Genomic DNA, 17,889 nt, shown 5'->3' on the forward strand with positions numbered 1-17,889 from the left:
GGTGTCAACTAAAATCAATGGATGTGCAATTCCAGAATGTCCACGAGATCTCTCTCTCCCACAGGGGCTGGGCAGCAGTCGAGCATAGAAGCCAAGTCAGAGCACGACGCTGACCTTTACGGAGCCCTTTCTAGGTGCCAGGTCCTGGGCTGCCTGCTCTACAAGCATGCTCTAATGTAATCCTCCCTCCAACCGGGGTGTTATTATTACTACCCCTGCTTTCTAGAGGAAGAAACAAAGAGACTGTGCTTCACCCAGGGTCACAGGCCGTGACAGAACCGGGATTTGAACCCAGTTACCTGAAAGTTTCAACACGAGGCTTCAAACCTCAGAGGTGCATGAGGAGCTGCTGTGGGTTTGGACAGGGTCCAGGAAGCCCTGTGGGACCCACCCTGTAGCTGCCACCTGCCACCTCTCTTCCACATGGGGCTTGGCAGGGACTCCTTCCGGACAGAGTGTTCCTGTTCCTCTGACCTCCATCCTAGAGTATCTCCGGTCACGTGGTACGTCCATCTCTCCCCAACAGGACAGGTCTGCCCCCTTCCCTGTCACTGGGGACCCCAGCACTAATCCCCTTGGCAGAGGCGCTTGCTGGGGTGCGGGTGGGGGATTAGCGCTGGGGAAATCAGATGCCACATCTGCCCGTCCCTGGAGAGCTGGGGCAGGGCCTCCGAGCCCAGGAAGCCTCTCCTGTCCCTTGGAGCACAGGGGATCACGTTGGGGGGCCTGAACTGCCCTGTCCTTCCCGGGGCCTCCTGGAAGAAGGTCAGCCTGGCCAGTGCCCGGGGGCCTGGCAGGGTTGTCTCTGAGCAGGCTGGAGGGGGAGAGGAACTAGAGGGGGGCAGGTTGGTGGCAGCTATCCCAGTTTGCTGGTAACTGAGGAAGGGCTCTCTGGGAAGGTAGGACTCTCAGCGCTAAAATCAGGACGGCCCTGGGCAAACAGAGACATTGGTCATCTGCGCAGGGGCCTTGCCGGGGAGGCGAGGCCAGGCTTCCTAGTAGCTCCTGTCCCCTCCTCTCCTTCGCAGCCCCCCACGACCTCTTTTTGCCTTCGCTCCTCTGACTTGGCTTGTGGTCCTGGGGCTCCCGGCGCCTAGACCTGAATCCTCCCGGAGCTGGACCGTCCTTGCCTTGGGGAGATGAAGACCCAGGTAAGGCCCAGGCCCGCGGCCTCAGGCACTGCCCTCAGTGGCCCACCCCCTGTCACCTGCGTGGCCACCACTGACATTTCCAGAGCCCCTGCCTAGTCCAGGAGCAGTGTGGATTGGAGCGCTCTGTCCCCTCCACCCAGAGGCCGACCCCTCCTCCAGCCTCTCCGGCGCCTGGCTTGTCCTGGCCTGATCTCCAGGAGGCACGGGGAGGCCTCATGAAGCAGACGGGAAAATGGAGACGCCCTGAGGTGCAGTCCTGTGTCCCCGGCTAGTGAGGGCAGAGTCCCTCCTCCCCCGGCCCCAGGCCCTAGTCCCAGTGCACCCTGTGGCTAGTGCAGGGTGACAGGGTGGTGTGGACCAGCCCTGGGAACCAGCGCCGCCCAATGAATGAATGAGTGGACAAAGCGTACGGTCCGAGCGGGCCCCCAGGAAAGGGCCAAGGAGGCCAAGGAGACTGGTGTGGACTGCAGGGGCAGTGGGCGCCGCGTGCGGAGGGCCTGGCTCCTTCGGGGCCGCCCCACACCAGCGTTCTCCAGCCAGGAAGGGACAGGGAGAGAGTTTAGAGTCCAAAGGCGGCAGCTGGTGAACAGCTTAAGGCTAAATCCTGACTCGGCCCCGGGTCTACAGGGATAAATCCTGCGATTGGAGATGAGGCTGAACCCCAGGGAGGGCCGCAGATTAGGGGTGCAGAGCCCCCAGCTGCACGTGGAGGTGGGTGGGGTGGAGAGAGCGCAGAGCCCCCATCCCAGCCCTGGTGTTCTCTGCCCTCGACCTCCGCTGTCACCCAACGCCTGAGGGCGAGGTGAGGACACCCCAGGTCTTGCCAGCTCTGCACCTGCTGCTCTTTGCTCCTGCTCAAAGGGAGTGTCTTTGTGCAAACCTGTGACAGTGACAGGTGGAGTCTTACATCTGGTGTCACTCCTCTGACACGCTGGTGTACACTCCTAGTGCTCTCAGGGTCTTTAATGGACTCATTTTACGAAAACTGAGGTGTTCACCTGTGATCTCAACTGCCCCAGAGGCTGAGGCAGGAGGATCACAAGTTCAAGGCCAGCCTCAGCAATCTAGCAAGACCCTATCTCAAAACAGAAGGGTCAGGGATGCAGCTCAATGGCAGAGCATTTGCCTAGCATGTACGAGGTTCTGGATTCAATTCCCATTACTGCAAAAATAAACTAAAAACAAACAATAACAAACACTGAGGCATTTACAAACAATAAGTCCACACAGTTCTGAGTTTTGACAAATGCATACAGTTTCTTAATCACCTCCACAGGATGGAGAACGATTCCACCAACTCCCAAATTCACTTCTGTTCTCTCTCTCTCTCTCTTCCCCCCCACACACATATTTAGTTGTAAGGGGACACAATACCTTTATTTTATTTATTTGCATGTGGTGCTGAGGATGGAACCCAGGGCCTCACATGTCAGGCAAATGCTCTACCTGCTGAGCCACAGTCCTAGCCCCAGTTTCTGCTTTTGTGTTGTCTCCCCAGCCCCAGTCCCAGGCAACTGCTGTTTTCTCTTCCTGTAGTCTGACCTTTTCCATAACATTGTATAAGTGGTATTATATAGTCTGTAGCCTTTTGAGTCTGGCTTATTTCACTTAGTGTCATGCATTTGAAATTCATCTATATTATTGCACATACCTGAAGTCCATCCCTTTACACTGCTGTGTAGTATTCCATGGTATGGATATAGCATACTTATTTATTATTCCCCAGTTCAGACATTTGGATTGATCCTATCTTTGAAAATTAAGAATAAATAATGGCTTGGTGGTAAAGTACTTGCCTAGCATGAGTAAGGCCCTGAGTTCAATCATCCCCAACACCGGGGAAATAAAAAAGAACCCTTCAGCATGAATACCAAATTCTGGAGCTGGAAGATTCTTTTGAAATTCAGTGAGATTTCCAGATGTAAAAATAAACTCCTGGGCTGGGGACAGAGCTCCGTTGGTAGATGCTTGCCTTGTGTGCACAAAGTCCTGGGTTCCATCCCCAGCACCACAAAAATAACTAACTAAACTCTTCACAAGTAGCCCAGTCCTCTTCTTCAACAATTGGAGAGGCAGAAGCCCAGAGACATGAGGGACTTGCCCGATTGGTGGATTTAGGAGGTAAAGCTGAGATTGGAACCCAAAGCTCAACTTACCGGACAATGTGAAGTTCAAAAGCATATCTTAAGAACCAGGAAAATAATAGTACCTGCTCGTCTTCAATTGCAAGGATCAAATGAGGTAATGTTTATAAATAACCTGGATCAGTGCTGAGCACATAGTAGGCCTTCAGCATCAGAGACACTCTGATGGAAAGGAAACCTCCTGTGTGCTGCGGGCCAGCCAGGGAGACAGGTTTCAGGCACCACCCCTCCAGCTCCCTGGGGGTGCATATTCCTGAGGTTGGTTCACTGCTGAACCCTGTGGCCTCGAACAGTACCTGATACCTAGTAGGTGCTCAATAAAGAGATGTTAAAGTACAGGGACAAAGAAGCTCAGAAGAGGGCATGTTGTCAGACACAGGGTTGACAGCTGGGTAGAATAGACTTCCTTTGCTTAACCTCTCTGAGCCCCGTTTATCATCTATAAAACAGAGGTTCCAAACCAGCCTTGTGAGCAGGTTGTGAGGTCCACTGAGATGGTATATGTTAGCCAGGCAGGCACACACCTGTGATCCCAGCAGCTCAGGAGGCTGAGGCAGAAGGCCGTCGCAAGTTCAAGGCCAGCCTCAGCAACTCAGCAAGACTCTGTCTCAAAACAAAAACGGATGAGGATGTAACTCAGAGCTGGGCATAGAGCTGTGTGTGTGTGTGTGTGTGTGTGTGATAAGCCCTTTCCTTCCTGTAACCTCCGTCTGCTCACCTGGAAATCAGATGATTCAACCAATGACCATTAAGGGTCTTCTAGAACCTTGGTTGAATAGGTTGGAGACTGGGTGTTGGGTTCAAATCTCAGATCTGCCGCTGGCTGTGTGACCTTGGGCAAGTCACTTTCCTGAGCCTTGTCTGTAACATAAGGGCACTCACAGTGCCTCTCTCACCTGGCGCTGTGGCACTCCTCTTAAAGGGGCTTAGCCCAGGTCTGGGACAGAGGCTAGAGGTGGGACCTAGGCCTTTAGTTGGCCCTGTGAGAGCACAACCATCTCCCTCTCCCTCTCCAGGATTCCGGCCCTCTGCCCACTGCCTTCTTTCTCCCTCCCTCACGGCTTCAGGACTCGCTCTCCCATGTCTACACGGCCTGCTGCCTGCGCCCCGCCAGGCTTCCTCCTCCAGATCTCCTGAACCTGCCACCAGGGTGCGCGGCCCTGTGCCAGGAGCTGAAGGGGCCACCTGGGGGGCCTGGGATCCCAGGGCTGGGGTTATCTGAAGCTGTGGGACCTGAGGCCAGGAGTGGTGGGTGCCAGTGACCGCCATGTCCCTGCTCTTCCAGGCTGGCTGGCGGCCCCAGCTGCCCAGAGTGCGGAGGAGGTGGTTCTTCCCGGCCCTCAGCGGCCTCCTCTTCCTGTTCTCCGTGGTCATGACTGGCTGCTTCCTGTGGCAGTATCAGCTTCCCAAGCTTCCGACTGGTGAGTGCCACACTGGTACGGCCCCTGCTCCTGTCCCATGGGTCCTCCTGGGATGTGAGCTGCTGCCAAGCCCAGGGCGCAGGGAGGACCCCAGGTTTAGACTCAGGAGCTCCGGCCTCCATTCCCACTCACCAGGCCTCGGGAACTGTGCACTTTTGGGCAACTTCCATGACCTCTCTGGGCCCTGACGCTCTCCTGTATGAAATGCAGACCTCCCCTAATGCCACCAGGGCTTCTCAAGCCACCCAGTCAGGGTAAAACTCAGGGTCCTGCAAGGGCCAACAGTATTTCCCCTGCTCTGCCTCCGGCCACCATGGCGGGATCTCCGGGCCCTCACCCCCTTCAGAGATCCTCCCACCGCCACAGCCACGGGCCCAGCCCTGCAGCCCAGCGAAGGAGCCACCATTGCCGGTGATGAGCTTGGCCTCTGTTGCTATGGCAACCCTGGGAACTCCAACCCGCTGGGATCCTGGAGGGTCCAGCGCCCAGGTCTCTGGAGTGGGGGAGGCCTGTCTCCATGCCTGTGTCACCCTGCGTCACAGAAGCCCCAAAGCTCAGTGAGGGCCACGGCTCCCAACGTACCACAGAGATCTTATACCTTGGCTCCTTTTCCTCGCCGGCGGCTCCCTCCCTCCCACCGCAGCCCTTTCTTTCTAGGTTGATTCCTCTATAAGCGCCTTCTCAGTTCCTCAAATGGAAAGACCCCGTCCCCTGTCCCCCCGGGGCCACGCTTCTCAAGCTACCATCTTACCACTCCCTGGCAGACTGACATTGCCAGAGAACACAAATGAACCATTAGGGAAAAACTTCAAGCAATACCCAAAATAGAAGCCGAGTTTCTTACTAGTAGATTCAGCAAATACCAAATGGCCCCATTGAACTGCCCTGGAGTTCTGCCCTTTCCCTCCCACTGTGTACCCACTCGTCACCAGTGGGAGGCACACGGTTCACAGCCCTCGCCGATTCAGGTCCGCACCCTCCACGGGCATCACGTGAGCGGCTGGTGGAGGCAGGACTCTCAGGCCCCACGCGGCGCTAGGGGATCAAGTCTGCACTTTCAGGTGTGTGCACCAGCGAGGCCAAGCTAGCCCCAACTCCACTGAGACCTGACTCTGATCATTGGCCTGTGCTGGGAACTTGCTGACCCCCCCCGCCCCAGGTGATCTTCCTGTGGAAGTGACAGACCTCCAGGCTAACTGGCTGTGTGACTCTGGGGCTGGCAGAGCCACGTGGCTGGTCCGACCTGGGCTTCCTTCCGTGCAGCAGGCCAGCCAGTGGGGACAGAGGCCTCCCCTTTTCACAGACCAGGAGGCAGGAGGGTCTCCCAGGAGGAAATCCCTGGTCTATGCTTGGAAGTCAAATTGCCCTCGTTCCATTGGCCTTAAGGAGTCATAAAGCAGCCAGACTCCTAAGTGCGGAGAGGGCTGGGTGAGGCTGGGTGGCAGGGTGCTTGCCCCGCAGGCCCTGGCCTTCAGCCTCAGCACCGGGGTGGAGGTGGGAAGAGCTTCGAAACTATGGCCCTGCTGATCCTACCACAGGACCTTTGCTCAGCTTGGGGAAGTGTCAGGCGGCCATGGAAGGCAAGGAGAGGTAGTTCCTGGGGGTCCTCAGACCCTCACCAGCCCACACTGGCCTCTCAGGGTAAGCTCAGGTCTGGGGAGCCCAGGAATCCGGCCCTGAGGTGGCGAGGCTGCCACACCTGGACAGAGGCAGAGTGGACTCAGCCCTCCTCCCCCCTTGCTCAGGTGAGGCTCCAGGCCCCTCCCCACCCTAACATATGGGCAAGACAGACAGACAGACAGACAGAAGTAGCTAGGCTGCCCCAAGGAGCTCAGTGAGTGACCACAGGCAGGAAGCTGGCTGAGCAAGAGAGGAGGGGCACAGTGGCCGCCAGCCAGGACTGTGGCCTACTGAACCTCCGAGGCCAAGCAGAGGTGGCGAGTGTGGACGCCGCCTCCTCCTGGCACCCTCTGCCCCTTGCCCCTCAGTGCCTGCTGGTGGGCCCTGTGCGCTGGCATCTGGCCAGGCTCCTGGGGGGGGGACTTTCCCCAGGACACGGCTCTGGGCTGTGCTACCACCACCCCCTCCAGTTAGGGTGACCCGACTCTCCTCCTGACCTCTGTCCTTACTCACCATGTGATGTCCCCTCCAGGTTCTTCGGGGCCAGAGGTGACCTCCGCCCCTGTGAGGATGTGTCCACGGCACCCCGAGTCTGTGCCCCTGGCCCACCCCCTCCCTGTGTTGAAGGAGGCCCTGGAAAAGGTCAGTGACCACCCGGAGGGCACTGGACACGCGGTGGGCACTTGTCCACTCACCCCCTTGCTCAGTGTGTGTTTCCTGAGCCGAGCTCTGGGGACGGGGCAGGAAGACCACACTGACCTGTCCCCAGACCCCCAGGCTGGGAGCAAAGGGACAGACAAGATGACAAGTATGTCTAGCACAGGGGCAAGAGTGGGGACAAACAGGACTGGCTGGGGTCAGGGAGGACTCTGGAGGGAGGTGAGGGCTGCCCTGTGAAGAGGAGGCTGTGCCACCCAGGGAGCCTGGGACAGAGGGCGTCTCCCGACGGGAACAGCATGCAGGGAAAGGCCCGGAACTGTGGCTGAGGATGTGGCACCCAGAGGACAGGAGGCCACATGGGAGGTGGGGACAGATGAGATGGGAGAGGGGGCAGAGTCCACGCCACAGACGCCACTGCGATGCGATCACACACACCCCACAGCACGGCTCTGCTCTGTGCCCGTCGGACCCACCCTCCTGAGTCACTCAGCCAGGAAACGCATCAGAACCCAGAGCTGATGCCCGGGTGTGGTGGGGGGACTCGAAACTGCCACCAGAGGGGCAGGTGAAGGGAAGGGGGCGGGGTCCAGGGAAGGGAAGGCAGGACCAGTGCGGGCCAGATCGCCACCTGCAAAAGCCTGAGAGGCGTTTGGAGGACAGGGGACAGAGGGTGCTCTGGGTCACCCAGGAGTCATAGAAATTTGAAAAAGCAATGAGGGCGGCCACAGTTGCCTGCTGTGACCCTGGTGTGTGGCAGGCGCCGGGCTTCGCCCTGTTGGCGTCCCTCACATCCCCGTCTAGGGTGGGGACGAGGGTGGACAGAGCTGCTCAGGATGTGTCCATCACGCCCGAGGTGCCTGGCAGTCCGTGGAGAACTGCAGGCAGTCCTGGTTCCGCCAGCCGTGGGCAGATGATGTCACAGCTCAGACTCAGTTTTCTCACCTGTTAAGTGGGGAGAAGCGGGAGGAGGGAGTGGGACAGTGAATGGGAATCGCTTTGTCCCTCCCGGGCACCTTCTAAGTGCCAACAGGCGTGAGCTGTCGTGGCCCCCACACTTCACGGCTGATAGTCGGGAGCCATCTTCAATCAGTGCTCCAACAGGCCCCAGGGCCTCTGCACATGCCAGTTCCCCAACTCGGGCCTGAGTGGGCTCAGGCAGGTTTCCCAGGGCGTCGGGGTTCAAGTCAGTCACCATTTTCAAGCCCCCATCTTTTCTAGTTTGCTAAGGAAAAGCTTCTTCTTCCAGCTCAAAATCGTTTGCGGAAGCCTGTGTGTAAGACGGGCCCCAGGGGAGCCGCTCAGTGGAGGCCGGGGCCCTCAGTCGCTGCTGTGTGGCGGTGGCTGAGCAGAACCACCCGGGGGTGTGGGGGGCCGTTGCACCACACTCAGAGCCTCCCGCTCTCCCTCCAGGTGGACCAGATCCTGCGCCAGGCCATGTCGGCCCCAGGCCTGGCTGCCATGTCTGCGGTCGTCATTCACAACGACACTGTGCTCTGGACTGGGAACTTCGGGAGGAAGAACGGCTCTGACCCGAATTCTGGGACACCCAATGAGTACACCATGTACCGGTCAGCTGGGCCGCCTGCAGGGTCCTGTGGGGGGGCGAGGGATGGGAGGGCAAAGGGACCTAGAAGGCAGGGACCCAAGAGAATGGTGGCTGGGGGTCTAGGCTGCCAGGGCCCATGATGAAGTCCTGAGAGTTCTACAGAGGAGAAGACTGAGGTCCAGAGAGGACCAGTGAGTACTCAATTTCTCATCATTGTGGAACAGGTGAGGAAGGGGTCCCTTGTCTCCCCACCCTTCCCATGTGCCACACAGGAACTATAACCACTTCCTGGGCCTTCACCCCAGGTCCCTGTGAGTCAGCAGCAGTGGCCCAGATGGGAGCAGCTTGGGACATTCAGCTGCACACCATGGGTCACCTTTCCTGGATGCTGTCCACAGGATCCTCAAGCTCACAATGCAAATTGAAGGCACCCCAGGGATACTGGGGGATAACAGGGACCCAGAGGGAACAGTCCTTTTTTTTAAATTAGTTGTCGAAGGGTGGACCTGTACTTAATTATTTATATGTGGTGCTGAGAATGGAACCCAGTGCCTCACACATGCCAGGCGAGCCTCTGCCACTGAGCCCTAGCCCCAGCCCCGGAACCAGTCTTCAAACAGCCCCTTCTATTCACTGTCACTTACTGAGCACTGCCCCTGCCTGGGATGCAGAAGCACTTCACACGCACAGTCTCACCCAACCCACTTTACTACCCGTGCAGGTCTCAGATAGGTCTAGCCACCAGTAAGAGGCAGAGGACAGACCAAACCAGGCCGCCCAGAGTAGAAAGGGCCTGGAGAAGGGCCTGGCGTGGGGGTTCATACTCAGGAGCGCCCTCCCACTCCAGCCCCTGCCCCTGGTGACCTCCAGCATTCCCAGGTGGCCCCCAGAGGCTGGGCAACCTCAGTCTCACATCCCGGGGAGTGGGCTCAGTGCTCCTCCGGGAGCCTAGGGGTGCAGGGCAGGAGTGGGTGGGGGGCTGACAGGTTGCCCTCTGTGCCCAGGATCTCCAGCATCTCCAAGGTCTTCCCGGTCCTCATGCTGTACCGTCTGTGGGAGGAGGGCACCGTGGCCTCCCTGGACGACCCTCTGGAGCGGTACGCCAGCACCTTCACCATTCGCAACCCGCTGGGCCTGATGGACGGGATGGAGGAGGTGGGCCCGGCCCCCAGGCCTTCGCCTGTCACCCTCCGCAGGATGGCCAGTCAGCTCTCAGGTGAGTCTCAGAACCAACTCGGCCTGACCCCAACCCCTTCAGGTGGGGACTCCTGGGACATCCATCAGGATTCCCGCTCTACTCCCTCAACTGGCCACACTTCCTACCCACAGTGCCTGGGTGGTGGGCCAAGTGCAAGAGGTGAAGGTTGGAGGAGGTGAAGGCTGGGAACATGGATCAACAACACACCAGCTCATGGGTCAGAATCAAGCTGAGAGGCCAGGATCTGCCTATTAGGTCAACAGCCGGTCAACAGGTTGATACTGTAGGCTAGTCCACAGTGAAGGCCAAGTGCCCCTTAGTAAACAAATAAAGGTCACCAACAAATTGATACAAAGGTTACAAGCCACGGAAACGCAGATGGGGACAGAGGCAGGATCCACAATCCACAGGAAAGGCTCTGAAGAATGTTTTAAATAGTGCAAGGATCCCCAGGCTCATTTCTTACAAAATAAACACAAATTAAAACTACACAGAGAGACACATTTCCCGACCGGCAAAGATCAAAAGAGCGGCTACACCAAGTTGGTGAGGTCATGGTAAACAGGTCCTTTTATACATTAGTGGTGGGAACTGAAGTTGATGGATGGAGGGCAACTGGCAGATTTATCACAATTTAAAATGCAGGGTTTTCGGGGGCTGGGGCTGTGGTTCAGCGGTAGAGTGCTTGCCTAGCAAGGGTGAGGCCCTGGGTTCGATCCTCAGCACCACATAAAAATAAGTAAATAAAGGGATTGTGTTCATCTATACCTAAAAAATAAATATTAAAAAAATATATAAAATGCAGGGTTTAGGGTGTAGCTCAGTGGCAGAGCACAGGCTCAACATGCCTAAGACTCTGGGTTCCATCCCTGCCACCAAAAATATATACCCTTGACTCAGCCATCTCACTTCTAGAAAATTCTGTACTCATGTGTAGTATAAAGTATGTGGACAAATTGTTTCAGCAAAGTTTGTAATAATAAAAGTTAGAAGCAACCAACATGTCCATCAATAGGGGAATGACTCCATGAACTGTAATATATACACAATCAAATACTATGTTGCCCTAAAAAAGGTTAATAATGTTTATGTACTGAGATTGAAGAAGGTGTGATATTAAGTAGGAGAAAAACTTATAACAGCATATAGACTATGCTACCAAATAGAGAATAAAAATAAAATATATGTACAAATACAATGTGTATATATGTATAATGTACACCTTATCTGCATGCAACACGTGTGTGTATTAGGGACGCAGATATGTTTTAGTTGAAATGTGCACCCAACATCTTGGGAAGGAACTAAAGAGACTGAAACACCAGGCTGCTTCCGGGGAGCGATGTGGTCCCTTTACTGCGTACACTTTGGTGATTTAGGGTTTTGAGTCACGTAAAGGAATTACTTAATAAAATGATTTACGTGATGAAAGCATGATAACAAGTCAGGATGCAGGAGGCTGGGCAGGGGAGGCTGGGGCTGTGAGACAGGCCGGGGACAGGAAGGGGGCAGGCCTGGGTCAGGAAGGAGCGTGGCCAGGAGGGACACGGGCTGGACAGGGAGGGATGCTCTGGAAGGTTCGGAAGGACCTGCTGTCGGCCTCTTCGCCTGTCTGCCACCATGGATGGTGACAGAGAAGGTGAGGTACCTTGTGCCTCCAGGTGTGTGGCCTGGCTAAGGTGCCCGTCCCATATGCTGTGTTTGGCTCATATTTGGGCCTTCAATCCATAAACTCCAGAAAGCGGAGTCCTTGGAAAGGGCTGCCGTTTCACCATCTCGCAGGGGGTTCAGGACGTCCCTCCTGGCCTTGCTCCAGGCCTGACACTTCCCCGTACAGAACCTGAAGCTCTGCAGAGGGATGGGTCCTCCTGAGATGGCAGAGCAGGACAGGATCAGGGTCTCCATGGGTGGAGGGTGGCCTGGTGGATAAGCATACAAGCACCGAAATTCCCGCTCTGTCTCCTTGCTGTGTGATCTTGGACAGGTCACTTAACTTCACTGAGCCTAGTTTTTTTCCTTGGTAATACAGCGACAGTGGCTGGGTGTGGGGGGGCCCACACCTATAATCCCAGTTACTCCAGAGACTGAGGCAGGAGGATCATCAGTTCAAGGCCAGCCTTGGTAACTTAGTGAAACCTTGTCTTAAAAAAAAAATAAGAAAAGGGCTGGGGATGTAGCTCCATTGTAGATGAAACTGGGTTTAAGTCCCAGTATGGAAAACAAATAAATAAGTCAATCAATGGAAGGACTGGTTCAGGTCACTATTATAACGAAAGCACGATAACGCGAAAGCACGATAACGAGTCAGGACGCAGTGGACGAGTCGGAGCACCCAGCACCCACACAGCAGGTACTGGTCTAGCAGCTGTGCCTGTTACTCTGGGGGAGCCTGAGGAGGTTGTCATTTTGGGGGTTCTCTTTAAGAATGTAATATTATAAATGCAAACTTTGGTGGGCACATGGTGCAATCTCAGCCATGGGAGAGGCTGAGGCACCAGGATTGTAACTTGGCAAGATCCTGTCTCAAGAAAACAAAGGGGACGTAGCTCAGTGGCAGGGCGCTCCTGGGTTAGTACCCAGTCCTGAAAACAGGGAGCGGGGAGCTGTCTAGGCCTTGGCAGGGCGCAGGGACATCCACCCTGGCTGTGACCCTAGGGCTCCCTCTAGGGGCACATTGTGGGTTTTCTTCATTTATAACTGGAACCCCGCACAGGGCTGGCTGCAGGTCAGTTAAGAAATATCCCATCCCCACCCTATGAAAATACAAGGGAGATGGTGGAGTAGAGGAGGGGTGGAGGAGGGGTGGGAGGAGGGGAGGGAGGAGGGGTGGAGGAGGGATGGGAGGAGGGGAGGGAGGAGGGGTGGAGGAGGGATGGGAGGAGGGGAGGGAGGAGGGGTGGAGGAGGGATGGGAGGAGGGATGGGAGGAGGGATGGGAGGAGGGGAGGGAGGAGGGGAGGGGGAGGGAGGGAGGGGTGGAGGAGGGATGGGAGGAGGGGAGGGAGGAGGGGTGGAGGAGGGATGGGAGGAGGGATGGGAGGAGGGGAGGGAGGAGGGGAGGGAGGAGGGGAGGGAGGAGGGATGGGAGGAGGGGAGGGAGGAGGGCTGGAGAAGGGATGGAGGAGGGATGGGAGGAGGGAAGACCCCGGGAAGGACTCTGCCCCAACTTCTCTGTGTACCTATGTGAACACACTACAGTGAATGTCACCTTTATGTACATCTGCAAGGCACTGATTTTAAAAATATGTATAAATAGAAGAAAGAGCAGTAAAGGAAAGGGAGCAGGAAGACAGGGGAAGGGGAAGTACTGCAGACCGATCTCCTCCCTGTCCCAAAGGGACCAGTGGAGAAATCTGCCACCTGCAGCGGCTCTAGGCCCGTAGCAGGGCTCCTCTGCCCTGGGGTTCTTTCTTCTAAGTCTCACAGGGAGCAGAGGCGGCTCAGAGAGGGCAAGCCACCAGCTCAGGGCTGTGCACCCCGCATGCTGGAGTGAAAACTGAAGCCCAGGACTTGGGACTCCACCTCTGGCTGCTGGACAAGCCCTGAGGTCACTCCTGGTACCTCCCACACCACCACAGCCCCTCTGGTGGCCCGTTCTGTAGGGCTTGCTCTCAGAAACCTGTCCAGAACCCAGCCGCTCCTCACCACCTCCATGGCTAGCGTGTGGTTCAGGCCATGACAAGCATGGTGGCCCTCTCCTGCGAGCTTCTGGCCTCCACAATCACCCTACATCCTGCTTTCACACAGCAGCCAGGGCCCCCTGGTAACATACAAGTTGGATGATGTCATCCCTCTGCCCCAAACCCCTGCAGAGGCCCCAGCCCACTCAGAGGGAAGCAAAACCCTTCCAGTTATCTGCACCTCCAGTATCTCTCACTCCCTAGTCTCCCCTTCTCATTTCTTGCAGCCACATGGCTGTCCATGCTGTTCCATGAAGATACCATGACATTCCTACCTCAGGGCCTTTGTACTTGCTGTCCCGCTGCCTAAGACATCCTTTTCTTTCAACTGCCTGACTCACTTCCACATCTCCTCCAGGGATCACTTTTTCAAGGATCACCTTCTCCGCAAGGCCTTCTCTGAACATCTTATATAAAGGAGCAGTCCCTCTCTTCTGATGTGGAGATAATGCCCTCCATAGCATGCATATTTATGAGACTGTCCACTCCACACAGCAGGGACTTTGTTCACTGCTGAATCTCTAGTACACAGAACAGTCCTTGGCACAAAACACATGCTCATAAATTGGCGACAGGTGCATGGATGGACGGACTCCCAAGCCTGTGATCCTTCCAATACCTGTCACATCTAAGACATAAAATCTCAAGTGGACAGAGGAGCCGGTTCCACAAAACCGGATTGATCACTAACCTCAAGAAGTTTTTGTGGAAATTCAATGTTCTATAGTTGATAACAATTAACGTTTTTTATAGTAGTGGGATGGAACCCAGGTCCTGGAGCATGCCAGGCAACTGCTATACCACTGAGTTACACCTCGGGTCCAGAACTATTATTCTGTGAGCAGTTAGTATGTGCCAAGTGCCCTGCTAAGCATAGTATCTCATGTCCCCCTCACATCAGCCCTGTGACACAGGCATTAGTCCCCTCAAGTTATAGATAAGGCTTGGATCAGAAAGGTTCAGTGACTTCCCCAATGAAACACAGGCCAGCAGGTCTGACCACTGCTCTTCTCTAGGGCTACCCAGGAGGCTACGCTCCACCTCACTGCTGTGGAGAGGCAGCACCCAGGAAGCCCTGAACCTGCTCAAGGATGATGTGCTGGTGGTGGACCCAGGAACCAGGTGAGGAGCGTGCCCTGATACCAGCCACATGTCAGGTACCTCCTGAAGAGACACACATACCTGTGAAAAATCCTGGAGGGTCAGAGTCAGCAGAGACCTGGGACATCCCTGAACACAGTCCCTATCACCAAGGCCTCCAGCGGGAGGCAGATCGCGGACCCAGGACCCAGTTCCTTCCATTCATCAGCTCAACAGCGATCAAGCACCTTCCCTCCAATTTCTCTTTGCTTCTCCCAGTGCCGAACCTCGGGGCCCTCTTCCCCTGAGGGAGAGAGGATTCGACTGAGGTGGATGCAGGCTGGGGTCCTCCTTCCAGCTCTGCTCTCACTTGCCCTGTGACCTTGGCGGAGGCACTTGACCTTGTGAACCTCACCGTCCTCCTCTGTAGAAGCAAGGCTGCTGGCTTGGAGTCAGGCTCTCCCATTTCATCCATCCTGGGACCTCCTAGGGCACTATCTTAGAGATCTGAGACTGCATCGCTTTTACTGACTATTGGTGAATGTCATGCACTGGAGGAAGGAGGAGAGATTATTATTATTTGATAATCCTTGGGCCACATGGTCATTATTTCTGGCCCCGCCCCATTAACAGTCTACAACTTTAATCTTCCATTTGACAAAGTAAATCATAATAAAAGTGTAAGGCACCAGTAAGATCTGTTTTACCATTTTCCCCCATGTCCTGCTGAGCCCAGCTCTCCTCAGCTGTCCTGTGCCCCGGGCAGTTTCCTGCTCCTCTCTGGGCTGAGTCTTTCCAGACCTGTAATGGAGAGTTACTTCCAGTGACTTCTTAAGTCTCTTCTGGGTCTGACGCAATGAAGCGGGTTCCTTCCGGGTGGCATGTCAGACAGCCTGAGCTGGTGGAAGGGGCTAACTAGGGTCTGGAGAAGTCCGCCCAGGGTCTCACTGCGGTTTCCACTGCCCTCCTAACAGATGCCATTACAGCACGCTGGCCTTCTCCCTCCTGGCCCACGTCCTGGCAGCCCACACCACGCAGGGTGACTACCAGCGCTGGATCTCAGAGAACGTGCTGGAGCCTCTGGGGATGGGGGACACGGGCTTCGACCTCACGCCCTCAGTGCGCGCCCGCCTAGCGGCCGGCTTCTACGGCAGCGGGAGGCCGGCCCCGCTCTACGACCTGGGCTGGTACCGTCCGTCGGGCCAGATGTACTCGACCCCCGCGGACCTGGCCAAGCTGGCCATGGCGCTCCTGGGCAGTGGGCCCCAGCGGCTCCTGCGGCCCGACGCGGCCAAGACGCTGCTGGCGCCGCTGCTGGCCTGTCCCGGGGCCTACTTCGCCAACGAGACGGGCACGCCCTGGGAGTTCCACGCGCAGCGCGGCTACCGCGTGGTGCGCAAGGACGGCGACGTGGACGGCTACGCCGCCACCTTCTCGCTGGTGCCCCCGCTGCGCCTGGGCCTCGTGCTGCTGCTGGCCGGGCCGCGGCCGCCCGGGCCCGACCTGGTGGCGCAGGCCTACGACGTGCTCCTGCCGGCCATGGAGAGGGCCCTCCGGGAGGCCGAGCGCAGCCCCGCCCCGCCGCCCAGCGCGCGCCCCTTCGCCGGCTACTTCACCTTCGCCAACCAGACCTTCTACGAGGTGCACGCGGGGCCGGCGGGCGAGCTGCGCCTGCGCCAGTTCGGGCCCCGCGTCGAGGCGCTGGTGCCCCCCGCGTTCCGCACGTTGGCGCTGCGCCACGTGCGCGGGCGCGTCTTCCAGCTGCACGTGGCCCGCGAGTTCCCGTGCGCGCTGCCGCTCGGCGACGCCTGGCTCTCGCTGGAAGCCCAGCACGGGCAGCTGGTCAACTTCTACCCGTTGGACGGCCACGGGCTGTCCCCCGGCTTTGACGTGCCCGGCCTGAACACGTACCAGGTGCTGCGTGTGCAGCACAAGCCGGTGTTCAAGGCCCAGTGAGGCCCCTGGGGTCTGGAGCCTCCCTTCCCCTGACCTCCAGCTTGCCCGCCTGGGCTTGGAGACAGGAGTCCGCAGGGGTGTTTGGCAGAGAACCCGAGTAGTTGTCAAAGTGGGGTCCTCAGCCCTCGGACAGTTGGCCGACTGTCCATTGTCCAAGGGGGAGGAGAAATTAAGTACAGGAATGTAGAGTAAGCTTTTAGAAATGTAAGCCTTGACGTAGTACCTCAGTGTCTGTTGGGATTAAGGCAAGATACGGGGTTGTATTTTGTCTTTTAAAAATCAATCTTATCTGATCATCATTTACTTAAAATAAAACACACCGTTCCAGGTATAGTTGGGATGATTTTTTAAATTTAATTTTTTTTTTTTGCAGTGGTGGGCATCAGGGCATCATGCAGGCTGCGCTCTCTGCCACTGAGCTGCACCCCCTACCCCTGTTGGATGATCGTGACAGATATTTATACCCACCACCACAATCAAGATATAGGAAATTTCCACCCCTCCTATTCCTTTGCAGGCAGGTCCCTCCCCCTCCCAGCCCCAGGCAACCACTGATCTGCTTTCTGTCACTGTGGATTAGTTTCGCCTGTTTAAGAATTTCACATAAATGGAATCATACAGTGTAGTCTTTTGTGCCAGTCCGCTTTTGCTCAGCATGCTGTTTCTGAGGTTCATGTCTTTGCCTGTATCAATAGTTTGTTCCTTTGTATTCCACAGTATAGATATGCCACACTTTGTTTATCCTTTCACCTGTTGATGGACATTTGGGCCGTTTCCAGATGGGGCTATTATGAAAGGGCATTCTTATACAAGTCCTTTTGTGAATGCATGCTTTCATTTCTCTTGGATAAATTTCTAGGTGTGACTGTCATGCAGTTTTCCAAAGCACTTGTACCATTTTACATCCCTAAACAGCATATCTCACTATGGTTTTAACTGTTGTATTTATTGATTTGTAAAAGCTCTTTATATACTATAGATATAAATCCTTTGTCAGATATATGTATTGCAAATGTTTTCTTCCAGTTTTTGGCTTGACTTTTCATTTTCTTTTTTTTTTTTTTTTTGGTACCAGGGATTGAACCCGGGAGTATTTAACCACTGAGCTGTGTCCTGGTCCCCAGCCCTTTTTATTTTTTAATTTTGAGTCAGGGTCTCACTGAGTTGCTTTGGGCCTTGCTGAGGCTGGCTTTGAACTTTTGAACTCCTCCTATCTCAGCCTCTGGAGCCGCTGGGATTTCAGCCACAGCGCCCTGCGACTTTCATTTTCTTAATGGTGTGTTTTGAAGAGCAGAGTTTTAACATTTTGACGAATTTTATGTCTGTTGAGTCTAATATGGAATTTGGGCTTGTATTTTGCATGTCTTTTTTAAAAAAGTAAACTTTATTTCGAGATAATGATAGATCCACAGGCAAGTGTCAGAAAGAGTCAGT

General features: G+C 55.7%; 1 protein-coding gene across 1 annotated transcript; it reads left to right on the forward strand.

The window, feature by feature from the left end:
* Nucleotides 1-1,139: 1,139 nt before the first annotated feature.
* Nucleotides 1,140-16,455, forward strand: Lactbl1 (lactamase beta like 1). The gene is made up of 7 exons (XM_046418788.1): nucleotides 1,140-1,151; nucleotides 4,581-4,716; nucleotides 6,869-6,978; nucleotides 8,407-8,564; nucleotides 9,547-9,758; nucleotides 14,436-14,541; nucleotides 15,474-16,455. The coding sequence occupies exons 1-7, from the start codon at nucleotides 1,140-1,142 to the stop codon at nucleotides 16,453-16,455; spliced, it is 1,716 nt and encodes a 571-aa protein (XP_046274744.1).
* Nucleotides 16,456-17,889: the final 1,434 nt, after the last annotated feature.

The sequence above is a fragment of the Marmota monax genome, unplaced genomic scaffold (assembly GCF_021218885.2).
Source record: "Marmota monax isolate L192 unplaced genomic scaffold, Marmota_monax_Labrador192_F-V1.1 WCK01_AAM20220418_F8-fsc00008, whole genome shotgun sequence".
Taxonomy (NCBI): domain Eukaryota; kingdom Metazoa; phylum Chordata; class Mammalia; order Rodentia; family Sciuridae; genus Marmota; species Marmota monax.

Bases quoted from the DNA above. Each gene is read 5' to 3' on its own strand.
- Lactbl1 (XM_046418788.1), top strand. The intron at 9,759-14,435 runs GTGAGTCTCAGA...GCTCTTCTCTAG, and splicing joins GATGGCCAGTCAGCTCTCAG to GGCTACCCAGGAGGCTACGC. The intron at 14,542-15,473 runs GTGAGGAGCGTG...CCCTCCTAACAG, and splicing joins GTGGTGGACCCAGGAACCAG to ATGCCATTACAGCACGCTGG.